Raw genomic sequence first — 18,249 nt, 5'->3', positions numbered from 1 at the left:
CCAGTGCTTTGTATGTAGAGAAGATGTAGTTGCTTTTTTAATTTGAGGAATCTTCTAAGACTTAATACTTTTTTTTTTAATTAATATGCTAAGGTATGTACAGAATTCTAGAGCTGTGCAAGTTTCTTAAATATAATCTAATTACTCCCCTTTAACGGTGAACTAAGGTCCTGATATATAAACCCCCCCGAAATTATGTACGACTAAAAACCTAGGACTCGAAATTCAGTGGCTTGAGGCTTTTTGTGTAATTAGATTTTGGGGGGGGGGGCTGTTTTATTAATCTAATTATAAAGCTATCAATACCATTAATCTTATTGTCCCTGGACACTCCCACCATTTCCAATAAGTTTTTATATCTTTTTGTAAAATATTTGGAGTAAGATTGTGGGTTTCACAACCATTTCACCTACATTATTAGGTTTAATAATAATGTATTTGATGTATTTTATAATGCCTTGGGGACAATAGAGAGTGGTTTATTCTCTTCAACTTGAAATCCAGAGACTTAGTTTCCATTTCAGACAAATATTTTGTAACTTCACATGTTGTTGTCTACTAATAGTGTTACACTCAGCGTTCATGGAAGGAAAAAAAAAAAACAGTAGCTTGGGTAAAATTTATTTTTCTTACATAAAAAATTCTAGAGTTAAGTGGACCAGGGCTAGTATTATGGCACAATATCATCAGAAACTCAGTTCCTATCTTATCTTTCATCATCTTAGTGCTTGCCTTCAGTTATCAAGGTCATTTCACCTGTGGGTTGGCTGCTGAAGCTCATCCAGTCCTAAGTTGTTCCCTGGATTGGGCAAAAAATGGAGCACGGGGTACGGTGTAAGTTACTTCCAGCTGATTCAGCTTTCTTAACCTTTTTGAATGTCCTATACAAGACTGCCATTTACATCTCATTGGCAAAAATAGAATCTTATGACCACACCTAAGCTGCAAAAGAAGTTGGGAAATTTAGAAGTTTATTACTAAAGAGGAAGCAAAGAGAGGCATCTTTTGAAAACCCTCTCTATTATACTGCTACCATGGTAGCTGCCACTCTTTTAGGACTGATTACACCCACATCTGGCAGCTAGAACTGACACTTGAGTAATTATTTCTACTGTTTTGTTCTAATACTTTACCCATTTTGTTGCAAGACTAGAGTTATAGTTAGAAGCAAGTGCTTTACTTCTGTTTAGTAAGTAATTACTAAATGGCAACCATTTATTTGCTGAGTATTCCACTAGGGTCTGGAGGTACATATGGGGAAAAAGCCAACATACTTCTTTATAGGAATTGTAGGGAACACAAGTGCTTAAGCAGATAAATAATTATATGTTTAATTATTTATTTAATTGTACCAGGTATGAAGTAAGGAGACAGTCCCTGAAAGCTAGTGAGTAATCTGTCTTGACAATTTTTGTCTGTACTTCTCAGGTACTTTGAGAACCAATAATACAGTTCCTCAGATGCTCCCCCTTTTCTTGTCTGTAGACTGACTCTGTAGCTAACTCAGGAGGCTACTGGGCCAAGTTGTTTAGGGGACTATTGTATATTTGTCTGGGTTATTTTGAGTCTTTTCTTGAAGGGAGGGCAGTTGCGTTGCTGAGCTTCAGTGTTGCTGAGCTTTAGTTTGATCCTGTAGTTAATGAAGAGGAATAAGAAAAGCTTTTTTCTTTTTCCTAATAATTTGGATGATCTTTTTCTTTGCTTTGTTTTTTTTAAGATTTTATTTACTTTTAGAGAGAGAGTATGGGGGTGGAAAAAGAGAGGGAGAGAAACATCAATGTGAGAGGGAAACACATTGACCTATTGCTTCTAGTATGCACCTGGATTGGGGACGATCCCACAACCCAGGCTTGTGCCCTGACTAGATACTGTACCGGCGACCTTTATCTTTGCCTGAGCCAGCCAGACAGGGTGGGTGATCTTTTTCTATATGTGGAAAGTGGATTTTATTTTAGTCTTGATTTTGGAAGATAATTGTTTAGGATCTGAGATTCTGGTAAAATGAACCATTGGGATTAATACTGATACACCTTTTCTAATTTATTCAAGTATAAGGAAAGTTAACTTGAAAGGAAGAGTAATGGCTGTGAGTGGACTTGTAAATCTCTGTCATAAATAAAGGCAGTGATTCTCTCCAGATGAGATCTGAAAACATATGTAGGTTAATGGGCCCAGAATTAGAATTTGTTGCCAAATGATTCATAGTTGGTTCAAGAACTAATTATTAGAAGTGAAATTTGAAAAAGAAATGGCTAGATGTGGCAGACTGAGAGATACTACATCAAATTGTAGGGTCTAATTCTCAAATTGAATTTACTGATCAAACATCATGTTATCAAGCTTTTAAAAAATAATCTAGGTCATATATTTTTAAAAGTGTGTTCAGAAATAATAGGCATTTAGGGAATAGTTCTGGTAGAAGGTTTCCTTTTTGTAATAGAGATGAAATTTCAGTCTTGATTTAGGAATGGGGAGAAATAATTATGTGCCTTGAAATGTGAAGTGTTAGGTTAAAAAAAATAAAGTACTAGTGTTCTCTGACATTCCAGTGTATTAATGTAACATCTTAAATAAGATGCCTAATCAGTTAATTAATATTTATAGTTCAAAGGTACATTTTTCTATAAATTTACTAATAGTGAAATTAGTTGGGCTTTGTTTTTCTGTGCTATGCAGATTTAAAGATAAGTAGTTGTCAAATGAATCTTATAGAAAGTAGTACTACAGTGGGGATGAACATTTTACTCTGAAGCTAAATGATTTGCTAAATTTTGTGCACAGTGTAATGTAAGAGTTAAAAATCTTATGCATTCTCACCATAATTTTACATCCATGGTAATAACAATGGTGGGTCTAGAAGTCATCTTGTAGAGCAGATGTTTAGACAGTAGTACATCCTTACACCTGAGGAAATTTTAGTACCTCAGCTCACAAGGCATTTATTTACGGCATTCTGGGAGCTTGATGCTTGCTAAACTTAATGAAGCTGTGCTAGGACAGCTGAAAGAGTGGGTTTCTTGTTTAATCGGCTGCTGCAGAGTTCAGAGTCCAAGTATATTGCATGTGTTTTAAATGTACTGTGAAAATAGGTCTCCTGGTTGCATTATGGAATGAGTTTATAGAAACCTCATGCCAGGTGTCATTTCAGGTTCTTGTGGGCTATTATTTTTCACTAATTCTTTATTTATAGAGGAAGAGAGATGTGTATGGTTCAATTCTTCATTCCAGGAAAAGATATATCGTGTATCTTCTTTTCCTCTGACTTTGTGGAGGAACTGTTTTAAGATGAAATATAATTTGTGATGAAGTAGGTATTTTGAGACAGAAATAACAATTTTGCAACCAAAGATGAATTTTAGATCAAAGGTGTATTTGCTTGTCTATTAATAAATCGCACAAAACGGTGCTTGTGAATAGTTAGTATCATTCTGTTTAGAAGCATTTGAAGCAGCTATTCCTGCCAATCTCAGCAGAATATGCAACTCTCAATTTATGGACAAGGAAATATTTCTCCAGCTTTACCTATCTACCTATTCCATTTTTCCCCTCAGTGAAGAATATCAAATCCCAAATTTTGAGCATATCAAACATACTTTTTCACAGTGAAGGCGTAGGTTTACCCTGCAGTTCCATTATCCAGAGGTAATCATAGCTAATGTTTACATTTGAATTATTGCCCTGTCACTTAAGTTATATAATCGTCTTAGTTTTCTTATTTGTAAAAGGAGGATAAGAAATTATTCTCGCAATGCAGTGAAATAAATGAGTTAATATGTTTTAGCACTTAGAATAGTACCAAGTGTGTAGTAAATGTTAACTGTTAGTATTAAGCAGTCTTCCTTGTAATTTTCTGACAAAACTGTAATCATAGCCTAGAGTTTTGTATACTTATAGGCAGTGTTTTAAAGGAATACTTTTATATGAATAAAGTGGTTCTGGTTACCTTTTTTGCAAGACAATGTGGCAACCTCAGGAACTGATTCTTTTAGAAACATGTATTGAACTTACTATGTACAAAATATAGACTATTGCATTTGCTTTCTCGTTGGCACCACAAAGTTAATATGTGGCCTCTTTACAATAATTTTTTAGGGGGGTTGGAGGGATATGAGTGTGGCAAATGTCTGATTTTGAGGAAGCGAGATTTTTAGACCATCCAGAATCAACTAACCTAATTATTTTGACATTAAAAAAACTTTCAGAAGTTTGATACAGCTTCTATAAAACTTGAGCAACAAAAGGGTTAAATGTATTTTTTTTAATTACTTATTTTAGGGATTGGCTTGATAATAGAAAGTGAAGTGTAGGAATGAACTGATACTTCTAGGGGGAGTAAACAATAAATGAACTCTGTGCAATCGACACTTTGTATGAGCTTTTAAAGTACAGGGTCCCGCAGAAGTAACGCCTGCTTGAGTGTAATTAGTAGGGTAATGAAATGGGTGTAATAATTTATAGTTTTAATTTTAACATTTCATCTAAAATGTCATGGTGTGCTTGAATGTGATATTGTTATGTTACAGAATTACATGCTTATGATTTTGTAATATAAGATTTTATAATAAAAAAGGGACATTATTTGTGCTAAACCCTGCATTTTAATAAATAATCCAGAGAGTAAAATTTAACAAGTTTGTGGTTAACAATGCCCTCTAAAGCTATCAAGAGTAAGTTGGAGGAGGAGCTTACAAACCAGAATGTAAGGATGGGGGAGAGACCTAATGTTAAGCTCCCTATCATTTCCCTCCAAATGTACTTGAGCAGGTACCTTTTCTTCTCTTTTACATGAGATGAAATGTTATGCACCCTTTTCTCTCTCTCTGAGTTTCTTTTCTTTGCTCTCTTACTGATGACATGGAAGTTCAATATGATGGAGGCCCAAGGAGTGCCTTTCCTTGTTCCAGTATCCATTAATGCACAGTGTAGTCGTATGTTCCCCCTCCCTTCTTTGGACTCAAGGTGTATACACTATCAAGTACTACTAAAAAAATTGACTGTATTGGTTCTTTAAAGATACCCCAGCCAAAGACTGTTATCCCCAAAATTAAAAAAAATGCTCAACTCATTAGTAAAAGTGTTGGACACACAATGAAAGTTCTGTTCTAACCTTGCATAAAATCATTTTTCCTTGTGTTGCAACCCTGAAGAAACCCATAAGTGGGAGAACTGCCAAAGAGGTTGATTTTAAGAGGCCACATTCTTCAAGGACCAGTTCAGATCTCATATTCGTATTTTACCTCCTACTTTGACAGTGGTTCCATCAATTCCCATGAAGCTACTTACTTAACTAAATTGACCTTCTGGGATTCTAAGACTACCCTCTGTTTCTTTGCAGCTCTCACACTATCTTCCTTACACATGATAGAAACTCAGAAATTTGTTTGTTATTAAATAATTGAAGAGATTCAGTGATAGGGTAGACTCCAGTCTGGAGTGGGCAAGTACAAGGAGGCAGGGTAGCATTAGTGTCTTGTGCATGAGTTTGGGAGCCAGACAAATTTGGTATGAATCCTCTCTTTCCACCTACTAGTTATTTAACATTTGCATAAATTTATGCAAACTGAGTTTCTTCTCTAAAATGGATGTGGTAGCTAGTTCCAGATTTATTGTGAGGGTTAGAGATACTCTCTAGAAAAATACTTTGTATGATCAAGTCCATAATAAGTCCTTAATAAATGGTTGCTGTTAGAATATTACTAGAACCTGATACTCTCATGAAAAGGTGCTAGTAATATGAACATGACTTTATTATGAAATCATATATTACAAGCGAGAGGCATAAAAGATAAGCACTCTTGTGCTTTTAATTGGGAAGGGAAAAAAACATATCTTGCTACTTAAGTATGATTGCTTAAAATGATAGATTCCAGACAATTTAGATAAATTTACGGATAAGAGATTAAGTTCAATTTAAAAAATACGTATAGGCCTTTATGCCTGGGCAGTGTGAATACCATATAGGTAATAAAACCTAGTGGGTTTATTGCATGTGTCTGGATATAAAATGTATCCCAGAATAACTCCTCGCAGATTCTGGTGAGGTGCTTCAGAGCTCATGGATTTGATTTAGTGTGTTCTGTCTGAGCATCCCCTTTCTTTTCTAAGGTACACACATGCAAACTTACTCTAGAAATCTAGAGATGTTGATGTTAAGGAATCTTGGCTAATTTTGTGAGTCCTTCACTGACTTTTCTTGACCTCTTTTACTTGCCTTGGCCCTTTCACAGATCAGTCAGGGCATTACAGAATGAGTTAATATTGCTGATAATTGGAGGCACACATCTGACTCAGGCCTTTGACTTGTTGAAAGAGGTCAGAATGTGGTGTTAACCCAAATAAGGAAATAGGTTTCTATCAGGGTGGAAACATTCATCCTGTCTCCTTCTGCCTCTTGCACAACAAGAACTTGAGATCAGAGGAACTGTGTTATTATTTTAATCTTCAGTAGTGTTTATTACAACTAAATGAATTTTGTGGGGAAAAAATAATTTTATAAACTCCCCAGAGTTTCTTTTTTGCTGTACTTGCCAACTTGGTCCTCTTGTGTTTTCCGTTATACCTACTAAAGCAGTGTTAGATTTTACAAGATTGTAGAAGGTAAATCAATACTAAAACAAATGATCCATTGTGTTTTTTTTGGATTTATATTATTTCTCTCAGCAGATTTTGTTGCTTTTACATATGCTGAAGGTGAATAATTCATAGGGAGATAAGGTTCTTGACATTGTTGTCTTGTTTAGAAAATAAATTGATTTAAAGTGTTGGAGATTCCTTTGATATGTAAATGTTATATATACAGGATGTGGCAAAGTAGGTTTACATATGGAAAATAATACAATAATAATAAATAATACAAGAATAAACTCACTCCTACTTTTAACCTACTTTTGCCCCAAACTGTATGTCATTTATAAGGGAAAACCTACATTTTCATCACTGCAAGAGATTGAAAAGAATAGTTGGTACATAATATATGTTCATAAGGTTTTTGTAGAAATTTTCTACTTGCATAAAAATTTATAAAAGTGACAATTCTTTTGAACATTTAATATTGTCACAAACAAAAAAATACATATGTTGAGGTTTTATTAACTGGCCTAATCCTTTGGGATTAAACAAATCTGAATTTAACTGAAGATAGTTATTTTAAGTATGGCAGTTAACTCTTCAACAATGAGGGTTTTTTTAAACATGAAATTGTATAATGTTTTTGGCTCACTGAAAATGAATTCTATAAATTGTCTAATAAGGTCATTTTATCTTTCAAAATTATAAACCTTATATATTTGGTATAAAAATTAAAAGCATTTGGCTTGAACTTTTGATTTAGTTATGTTAGGTAACTTTTTTTTACTCCTGATAAAATAGAGGATAGATATAAGCACCTTTGAAATCCAGATGATCCACAGTCTTCAGGTTGAGTGTCAGACAAACCTTTTATCCGTACTGTTTGCTAATTAATAAAATAAACTAATCTCAGCTTAATCCTTTGCTGAGGGGATTGAAAAGCAATTAAGGAGGAATAAGGTAGTAAATACAGAGAATCTTAAATAATAAATGTTTTCTTTGTATTGGTCATTTTATATTCAATACATACACACACAGTTTGCCACATACTTGCAGCAGAGCATTTAGAGTTAATCCTGAACCTTCCCTGTCTTTATTAATTACAGTAAATATGTTTGTTCTTTCCATTGGGACTCATATTATTTTGTATTCTGTGCTTAAAATAAATTTACTTTTAAGTTAGAGTATTTCTTATTTTTGAAAAAAGTAATAAGGAACTGATTTTTATACTTTAACTTTTTGTGGTTTTTAATGAAAATTTTAGATAGCCTCTCTGGAGAATTAGGGTGATTTAGAGTTATTAGCAAGTATTTTTGTTAGTTAAATGATATATCTGTTAATATCCTTAATATAGAATGGAATACCAGAAATGTTGCTTTTTCTAAGAAAATTGATATTAATTGTGATTTAAAATTTTTATTGCAGCTAGAACGAGTAAATCTATCTGCAGCTCAGACACTGAGAGCAGCTTTCATTAAGGTGAGGCACAAAATATTCATTGTGATTATTAAAATGTATGTTATACATAAATCTGGATACTGGCTGATAATTGCCAGTTTACTTCCTTTTAGCGACAACCCTTTCAACCATCTCAGGCCTGTTTGTTGTACTCTGTAAAGTCTAACACTCTTCCACAACAGGAGGTGAAACAAATGCTTTTTCCTTAACATTTATCTGTTCACTTTGTGCTTCTGTATCTGTCTTTGGAGTATTCTCTCTTTAACTCTACAGTAGATTTTTAAATTCTTTTTTATTTGACATGTTAAAAACTTTGGTAAAACTATAACTCCAAAAGATTTTCTTCATACTAATTATAGAATATAATTATAAAACAGTGTTTTTGAGTGGGAAAATAAGACCTGTGTGTACATTAGATTAAGAACACTTTGAGTATATACAGCTAAGTCATTCAGCATGAATTTTTTCCTTGTCTGTACACCTGAGATTTTCAGTTGGTAATCACTAACCACATGTTGCTGTTGAGCACTTGAAATATGGCTAGTTTCAGCTGAATTGCACGGTATGTATAAAATACACACCAGATTTTGAAGACTTGGTACAATAAAAAGAATGCAAAATAACTCAGTAATAAATATTTTTTATATTGATTACATGTTGAAGTGGTAATATTTTAGATGGACTCTTAAGAAAATTATATATTGTATAATGTTTTAATGTGGCTAGTAGACAGTTTAAAATTATAGAGCCTTGTATTTGTTCACTGCACTGTGTTTTTATTGGGTGGCCCTGCTTTATGTATAAAACTTGATCCCCATCTCCCAAAGTACATATCAGTATGCCCAAAACTTTAATTTTTATTTACTTTTTGTGTTTGTTACCATCAATAGCTAAAATACTCAATAGCTAAGTATTTTAATGTTTAAATCTAAACAAATTTATAGTTGTGTTTCATTGGAGTTGAAACTATAAATTCATCCATTATTTTTATGGCAAAGATTAGTTTATAGATACCACTCTTAACTGATAGCATAATGTAACCAGACATCTCTCTTATCTCTCTACAAGAAATTGCATTGTATTTGTTGGATTGGAACTATGTTGACATGTGCTGAAATGTAGAGCCTTGCACACATTCATACTAGCTTCTTTAAAATGTGTCTTTGCCAAATCATTGGGTTAATGAAGAGAATCAACAAATCAGTACCATTATCAATTTTTCTTTCTTTCTTTCTTTCTTTCTTTGTTTAGTGTGGTTTGGAATGGCATATTTGGTCATTACGGAGGCATAATGACAACAATTTTAAGCATTGTTGTAACCAAAGAAGAGAAGGAAAACATGATAGGTTACACAGTGTGGTATTGATAAAGCAGAGGTTTTTCAGCTTTCCTAATACCAAGAGTAGGGAGAAGTTTCTCCTTTATATTCTGGTCAAGAAGACCCTATCTGAAGCAGTAGGTGGTATACTAAATGACATTCATAAAAGAGATAAAACAGTGAATTTCATGAAGCTTTTTCTTGTAATGTCCTTAAATATAAGCTCACGTTTTAACACTGAAGTACAAGTGAAAAACAAACAGTATGTTTGAAGTGCATGGCTATGGTAGATCTGGTTGATTCATGGGTAAATTTTGTTACCTACAACATGGATTCTTAACTCAGCATAGTGTAAGTTATTTTAGAGGAAACCATTAGTCAGTTATGCATTGATTTATTCTTTTTTTAATTTTAATTTTATTTTTATTTTTAATTATTTTATTGTTCAGTTATAGTTGTCTGCATTTTTCCCCGATTTATTCTTAATTATCATATTAATTTGTAAAATTTCATATGAAATTAAAGGAAGGCATGCATTGGAAAGATATCTTTGTGCTTTTTAAACAATAACTTACTTGAAGAAAATTGAATAATCTCACCCAGCCATTTATCTGTATTTATATGCATATTTCCAAGTTCTTGGTCCACAACAACAGTTAATATTTATCAACCTTCAAAATCTATTTTTGTTATTTGGGGGAAAATGATTAAAATAACTTTTTTTGAGGTAAAATAATATTAGTGAATATTATCATTTAAGATAATCTATTTTGCTTTTGATTCCTTTCCCATCGGATAGGTTGTGCTGTTGAGAATCCCTGATTCAGAAAAGTGGATATTACTGCCCTTGGGGATAGTTTTCTCTCACAATTGAATTCTTTATAAAAACTGGATACCCAGAGAGTTGGGGGTTTTATTCTGGGGGGGAAATCTGTAGGCATAGAGTCTCTGATTTAATGGTAGATCTGTTTATTTTGTCACTCAGAGTCATTGGGTAAATTTAATGCTTTTAAAATAAGTAGTTTAAGTAAGACTTCAAATAGAAGCTCCTAAGACAACTGTTCTCAAACTATGTGCCGAGGCATCCTGGGGCCCCACAGCAAACTCAGACGTCATGAGAGATTTTAATATTTTGAAACAACATGGTAATACTCAACATCTGTTTGACACTGAACTACTAGTTTGCTGTTTCAACATATTTGATTGGGTTACATTCCTTTCAGTGATGTCATGTCTGTGTTAGCTGGACTTTTGGCCATTGCTGAGATAAAATGCAAGTGCCACAAGAAAATCAAAGTACAACAGGAAATGAGGAGAGAGTGTCCAGTCTAATCCAGCATATGAAACACTGTGCAGTGCCTGACAGGGTGCACAAATCCCATTTAAAAAGGGAGTGGTGGTTATTTAAGAATGAAATTAGATATTTTTCTTTCAATTTGCATATATTTAAAGGTTATTAAGTTGTTAGGATGTCATTCGTTAAGTTGTTAGAACCTAACTATGTAATACACAGCGCTGTTAGGTATTTCTTTTGGCACAAAGAACACTGAACTGAGGAAGTTAGGGGCTTCTGCGAGATTTCAGTAATGTTCCTGCTTTGACATTTTGGGGTCCCAGAACAACTTGGTATTGAAAACTGCTTTCAAGCTTTCATCATTTAATATATTTTTTAAGAATTTATTTATCTTTAGAAATTGGGGAAAGGAGGGAGAAAAAGAGGGAGAGAAACATCAATGTGTGGTTGCTTCTCGCGCCCTGCACTGGGGACCTGGTCCACATCCCAGGCATGTGCCCTGAATGGGAATCGAAGTGGCGACCTTTTAGTTAGTAGGCCAGCACTCAATCCATTGAGCCACACTGGCCAAGGCTCAGCATTTAATTTTTTCAGAACCTTATTTTAACTTTATTAGAGAGATTGTTTTCTGCCGGCATTGTCTGGAAGCATATAGAGAATGCTTCCCTGCTTCCCAAGATAATGTGTTACAATAATTTAATGCTACTTAGGAAAGATACATCAGTTATCAAATACTTATTTAAATAGTGTACTATATGTAATTTTGTGGCAGTTCATCAAATTAATAAAGTTTATACCATCTTAAGTCATATTTGTACACCTATTTTTTCCATTGCCATTTAGCCCCCTTATACTCTCTTCCCCTCTGCTTTCTTTTAAAGACAACTCTTGGGGTGTTTGTTTTTTGTTTCAGATAGAGTCGGTCTTAAATATGTTTGTGGAAGAAAAATCAAAACAGGTTATACGGTTTATCCACAGTTACACTTTAGTTACCTGTGATCAACTAAGGTCCAAAAACATTCTATGGAAAATTTCATAAATAGTTTCTATAATTTTTAAATTATAAATTTGAAATTTGAAATGTATAAGTTCTGAAATTCCAGAAATAATAATAATAATAAAAAGTTCTTAAGTTTTAAATTTTGTGCTGTTGTGGGTATTATGATGAAATGCCACCATCCCGCTCAGTCCCACCCAGGACATGAATCCCTTTGTCCAGCCTCTACATGCTGTTTGTGCTCCCCGCCATTAGCCATTTAGTCACTTTCTCAGTGATCAGATTGGTCCACTGTGGTGTCGCAGTGCTTGTGTTTAAGTAACCTTACTTTACTTACTTAATAATTGCCCCAAAGCTCAAGAGCAGTTATACTGGCGATTCAGTTATGCCAAGGAGTTGCTGTAAAGTGCATCCATTTATTGAAAAGGTGAAAGTTTTTGACCTAATAAGGAAAGAAAAGATTCATATGTTGAGGTTGGTAAGGTCTCTGGTGAGAACAAATCTTCTATTCATGAAATTGTGAAGAAAGAAAAAGAAATTTGTGAAATTTGTGCAAGTTTCTGTTGCACCTCAAACTGCAAAAGTTATCGCCACAGTGAGTGATAAGTGTTTGTTTAGTTAAGTAAAAATGTCATTAAATTTGTGGGTGAAGACATGAACAGAAAAGGCTCCAATAGGTTACAGAAACATGTTGCACTGGAAAACGTGACACCTATGCAAAGACTTCGGCAAGGGATCCCTTGCAACCAGTCGCACCAAGCCATATTCATCTAGCTGCTTACAGTATATTGTTGCAGTTCCTTTTTCTTAGATATTGTTGTTGGTCTCTTATTGTGCCTAAGTTATAAGTTATACTTTATTATAGATATGGATGTCTAGGAAAAACATAGTACAGACAGTTCCCAACTTAGAGTGGTTTGACAACGATTTTTCAAGTTTTCAATGGTTTGAAAGCCATTTGTTTGCATTCAGTAGAAGCCATGCTTGGAATTTTGAACTCATCTTTTCCTTGGCTAGTGATATGTGGTTTGACACACTCTCATGGTGCTGGGCAGTGTCAGCCAGCTCTAGTTCCCAGTCAGGTTTGCAATCCTGAAGGTAAACAACCAATACTCTATAGTGTACTTTGTTACCAGAGTTTTTTAGATACTGCGTTCTGAGCATGGGTAACCTTAGCTAAGCTGTAGTAGTTCAGTAGCTTACATGTGTGAAATGCATTTTTGAGTTAGGATATTTTTCCATTTGTCCTGGGCTTGTAGGGTCATAAATTGAGGAACATCTGTATGTATAGGGGTTTGTACTGTCCAAGGTTTCATGCATCCACTGGGGGGTCTTGAAACATATCCCCCATGGATAAGGGGGAACTATTAAAAGAAATAGAATTCAATAGGGCCCTCTATTTTGTCACCTTTTTTAAGATTTTATTTATTTCTTTTTAGAGAGGGAAGGGAGGGAGAAAGAGAAAGAGAGAGATACATCAATGTGCAGTTTCAGGGGGCTGTGGCCTGCAACCCAGGCATGTGCCCTGACTGGGAATCGAACCTGCGATGCTTTGGTTCGCAGCCCGTGCTCAATCCATTGAGCTACGCCAGCCAGGGCTATTTTGTTATTAATTATCTATCATAATGACTTCCCTGAATAGCATTTAATAAAAGTTAAAATGATCTCAGGATTGAATGTTGCATATTTTGTTTTCCCATTCCAATCCACAACCTTTTAGTTTTTGATACTGAAATCTAATGAGAAATAATATGCTGTAATAGACTAAAATTCATGGTCATCTTAAAAGAAACAAACTCAGGATGTAATTATAAGTATGAAAAGCAATTTTGAAATGGTACAGAATTACTGGTGAAAAGCTCAGCTCTTGAAAATTAAAATTAACTTTGGTAAACCCAGAACTCTTTGTGCTCAGTCTTGAAATGACTAGGATGATTTTAGTGCCCAGGGGAGTAACACAGAAACAATGTAGACTCATTAGTGAAGCAAGCTCCAGAGGTAGTAAAGGATTGATGATGTTCCGAAAACTAGTGAAGGAAATATTCATGCTACAAAAATAAAACAAACAAGGTTTCATGCAAACAAAGTGCAAATAAAGTGCAAAGTGCGGGAGAGTATTTAAGGGATTGTGTAGCTTCAATAAAACTTGCAAAAGAATTCCTGTTTTTTTGTTTTGTTTTTCCTGACATTCTGTTAATTCAAATGCAAAGAATCTGCTAAATACTGGTGAGATGAGTAGTTGCTTGATCCTCAAGGTGAAAGATTAGCTAATGAAAAAAAGCTTAAAGTCTTCAGTATATTTCTGGAAAAAGTAATTGATGGATTACCAAAATATATATAATGTTTATTTATATCTCTCATTGCAGGAGATTGTAAAGGAGAAGTAGGAAATGTTAAGTACTTTATGTTCAAATGGAAAATAGGACCTTGTCTGTAATAAGTGACTGATGTTTAAGTTTTAACAAAACATGACCACACTTGCTTTACAAAGATTTCTGCACTTTTAAGTTGATTAGTCTAAGCTCCCAAAGGTTCTAAACAATTAAGTTTTGGTTTTAAAATTCAGATTTTGTTTCTGTATTTCAAAACTAGCTTTCTTTTTCTTACAGGCTGAAAAAGAAAATCCAGGACTCACACAAGACATCATTATGAAAATTTTAGAGAAAAAAAGTGTAGAAGTTAACTTCACAGAGTCCCTTCTTCGAATGGCTGCTGATGATGTAGAAGGTAATCACAGAGTCTTGTTTAGTTTTCTTTGTTTTCTTTCCTTTTTTTAATTGATGTTCAAATACAGTTGTCTCCATTTTCCCACCATCACTTCCCCCGCCCTACCCATGCCGACCCTCAGTCCCACCCTCCTTTAGCTCTGTCCGTGGATCCCTCATTCATGTTCATTTACTTCCCTTTTTCTTCTTTCCCACGTTATTTTCCTCTTCCCTCCGGTTACTGTCAGTTTGTTGTTGATTTCAGTGTCTCTGGCTATATTTTGCTTGCCAGTTTGTTTTGTTCATTAGTTTCCACTTACAGATAAATCATGTAGTATTTGTCTTTCACCACTTGGCTTATTTCACTTAGCATAATACTTTCCAGTTCCATCCGTGTTGTCTGGAAGGGTAGGAGCTCCTTCTTTCTTTATGCTGAGTAGTATTTCACTGTGTAAATGTACCATAGTTTATTGATCTACACATTTACTGATGGCCACCTAGGCTGCTTCTAGCACTTGGCTATTGTAAATTGTGCTGCTATGAACATCGGAGTGCACAGGTTCTTTTGGATTTGTATTTCAGGATTCTTAGGGTATAAACCCAGCAGTGGAATTGCTGGGTCAAAAGACAATTCTATTTTTAGTTTCTTTTTCTTATAGTTGTTAAAAAACACTTCTTTCAAATTTTATATTATTTGACAAAAGGGAGTAGCCTCCCCCTTCTCTTCTTCCTTTTTCTTTTTGTTGTTGTTACTGTGATGCTAGTAGGAGGAAAACTGTAAAAGAGGAAAGTAGTTCTCTTTTTGTTTTATATTTGTCAGACTTAATTGCTTGAAGTCAAGTATTTATGTTGTACACTTTAACTTTTTCCCTGTTATTTGATGAGTTTGGGTTTTGCCAAAGATAAACTAAACTCTATGGAATGGTTATTTGATTTTGTATTCACTTTATATAAATAGCAATTGAAAATAATGAGGTATCTTTTTAACTTTAGAATAGTGGGTTTTTTTTAGCACAGATTTGAGAGAACAATATAATAACAATTCTTCTTTCTCATTTTTTGCTTTTTTAAAATAATTAGAAATGGATTTCACTTAAATTTAGTAGCTATTTTGCCACTAATTCAGAAAAACGTAGACGTATAATTTCCCATATTTAGGGAAAACAAAAGTAAATACTTTAACTGATTCAATAACTTATTAGAAAGTCATTATTATTATTCTAAATGTAAGTATTTCCAGCCTGTGAGTCTCAGTATATTGATTGGTAGGGTTGTAATGTTTCTGGTTGTACAGTGAATTTGCTAGTAATGTTTTTGCCTCTACCAGGTCTGATTGAACTTCTTTTCAAAGTTGCTATTCTGTGATCCAACTCTTGTATTGAAATTCATGGTAGTGTTTTTGTTTTTAAGTGAGATTTCAAGAACATACTGACAATTTTAGTAGGTTGTTTGGATTTTGATACAATGAGACATTGTATATTCAGTATATAGGTTTTTGTTAAAGTCATCTTCCCCATCAGCAGATACATGTTGCCATCATATTTATCATGAATGTCATTGCTTTAAGATTTCCTTGAGAGATGTAGCTTCAGAGACCTGATGAATCTGATTGATTCCCTTTTAATTTTATTTATTTATTTAGCATGGTTTCATGAGCTATTTACTTCAAATTGAAAATGTGTAGTCTTTCATTTTCTGTTATTTTACTTAGTAAGAGCTCTGCTATTACCAAGCTGAGTTGAACTCTAACAAATCCAGCTTTTGCAACCTTGCCTTTCTTAGTTATCTGGCCTTTCTCCTCCCTCTTGACCAACACTGAGAATTCTGAGACTTGCATTTGGTGGAGTTGCATGACACTTTTTATTACATGTTTATTTCATCAGAGTATATGATTGAACGACCAGAGCCAGAATTCCAGGACCTGAATGAAAAGGCACGAGCACTTAAACAAATCCTCAGTAAGATCCCCGATGAGATCAATGACAGAGTGAGGTTTCTGCAGACAATCAAGTAAGCAACTGTTTGTTTTTCCCCTTTTTTTCTCAAAGTACCTCAAAGGGACCACTCACTGTAGATGGATAATTTTGGTATAACATTAATATTAAATGAAAATATTAATTTGAAATAAATTTGGGGTTTTTAAATGCCACGTCGTTATTAACTTCTAAGTTGGTGGTATTTGGCTTCAGAGTACAATAGCCGTATTTTAGAATGTGTGATTTTAAACAGTGAATGAAATGTACATCAACTAGAATATCATTTAAAACTATATAAAAGTAGACAAATGTGAACATCAGATTAAAGTGAATAGAGAAATTGGATAAATTATCGGAATTGATAACAAAGGAAACCAGTATTGTTTTTATTTCAGAAATGGCATAAGTCGTGTACTTGTCTTGAATAGCATTTCAGATATTGACCAAAATTGTGAAGCTCCAAACCCCTACCTTTGGGATTCAGGTTTAAAAAGGCCAAAAATGTGTGGGGCCAGGAGGCTGGCTGTTGAGAAGAGTCGTCCTAGAGCAGTGGTTCTCAAACCCAGGGCACTCTCCTCAGGGGTAAGAGGATGGGGGAATGAGGAGGGAACTACACACATAACTTCGAGAAGAGTATTTTTAAATTGAAGCCTTGGAAAATTTTCTTCAACCTCAGTGGATAGAAGACAAAGAAATCTGGGAATAATTGTAGTGGCACCATTAATACAACCTGTTGGTAAAACCACAACTAGAAATTGCTAGAAAGGAAATTTGTAGTGGTTGCATCAAATATCATATCTTTAAAGACTTAGCGAGGCTCACTTGGAATATTAACATTCACTTCTCAGAAATAGCATTCTTTTTTCTTTTTTTTAAGATTTTATTTATTTATTTTTAGAGAGGGAAGGGAGAGAGAGAGAGAGAGAGAGAGAGAGAAACATCAATGTGCGGCTGCTGGGGGTCATGGCCTGCAACCCAGGCATGTACCCTGACTAGGAATCAAACCTGCAACACTTTGGTTCACAGCCTGTGCTCAATCCACTGAGCTATGCCAGCCAGGGCTAGAAATTGTATTCTTTATAATTTATATTGCAAAGTGCTATTTCAGCTTGTTTGAGCACCTACATTTTGACTGATATAGAGAGAGGAGTATGTCCTGTTTTAGAAAATCATGGCACGTGGTGGGTACCCAACAGAGCTGTTATGGAGTGACCCTCTGCTTTTCAGTCTTCTAATTGAGGACCAGGAAGGATGATAAAAGCTTCATTGACTAGTCGAAATCTGTGCAACAGAGGAAAGACACTGAAGTAAATATTTTACTACCAATGAAAAGCCCCAACATCCTTTAACTATTTGTATCATGTGAAGGAAGAAGACAATCAACTGTTCATGGGTTTTTATTTTTAGTTAGGTATAAAGTAAACATGTTTGTCCTATAAAAGCACAAATTGTCAGTGATCTCAAGCACAGCTATTTACAACTTATATCTAGATTTTCTAGTAATTAAGTTTAAATTTCTTTTAGTGGTCTATACTGCATTTCTATGAAGATTTGACATTTTTAAAGTAGTGTTTTCAGCAAATTTTGCTTCGGGTCACTGAAGTAGAGGTTTACAGAATCAATGTCATCTTAATAATACTGTTACTTATATAGAACTTACATGCTAAGCACTTTTTAAGGTACATATGAACTTATTACAAAGCCCTGTAATAGAGGAAGAAACTGAAACATCAGAAATTAAGTAACTTTCCCAAGTTCACAGGGCTAGTGAGTAGGTAGAGCTTGGTTTGGAACCAAATAGACTGACTCCAGGGGTCTTCTCTGCTGCTTGCCTGTCATAGATTCATAATGTTGATCTAATTTGGTAACTGAATGAGAAGTTTCTGCTGTTTGGAAGAAGTGTGATAAAGGGAATCTTATGTAGAATGTCAGGA

General features: G+C 34.3%; 1 protein-coding gene across 2 annotated transcripts in view; it reads left to right on the top strand.

The window, feature by feature from the left end:
- Nucleotides 1-18,249, top strand: part of PDCD10 (programmed cell death 10) — a 43,707-nt gene that overhangs the window by 18,155 nt on the left and 7,303 nt on the right. For both annotated transcript variants that reach the window (XM_045851617.1, XM_045851618.1), the window contains exons 3-5: nucleotides 7,993-8,046; nucleotides 14,244-14,361; nucleotides 16,223-16,349. In XM_045851617.1, the coding sequence (XP_045707573.1) occupies nucleotides 7,993-8,046; nucleotides 14,244-14,361; nucleotides 16,223-16,349 (299 nt within the window). The remainder of the gene's footprint in view (nucleotides 1-7,992; nucleotides 8,047-14,243; nucleotides 14,362-16,222; nucleotides 16,350-18,249) is intronic.

Source organism: Phyllostomus hastatus, unplaced genomic scaffold (genome assembly GCF_019186645.2).
Source record: "Phyllostomus hastatus isolate PE091 unplaced genomic scaffold, TTU_PhHast_1.1 phas_contig_86, whole genome shotgun sequence".
NCBI lineage: Eukaryota > Metazoa > Chordata > Mammalia > Chiroptera > Phyllostomidae > Phyllostomus > Phyllostomus hastatus.
Note: the sequence above shows the minus strand (reverse complement) of the source record. Positions and strands in the feature narration are given on the sequence as shown.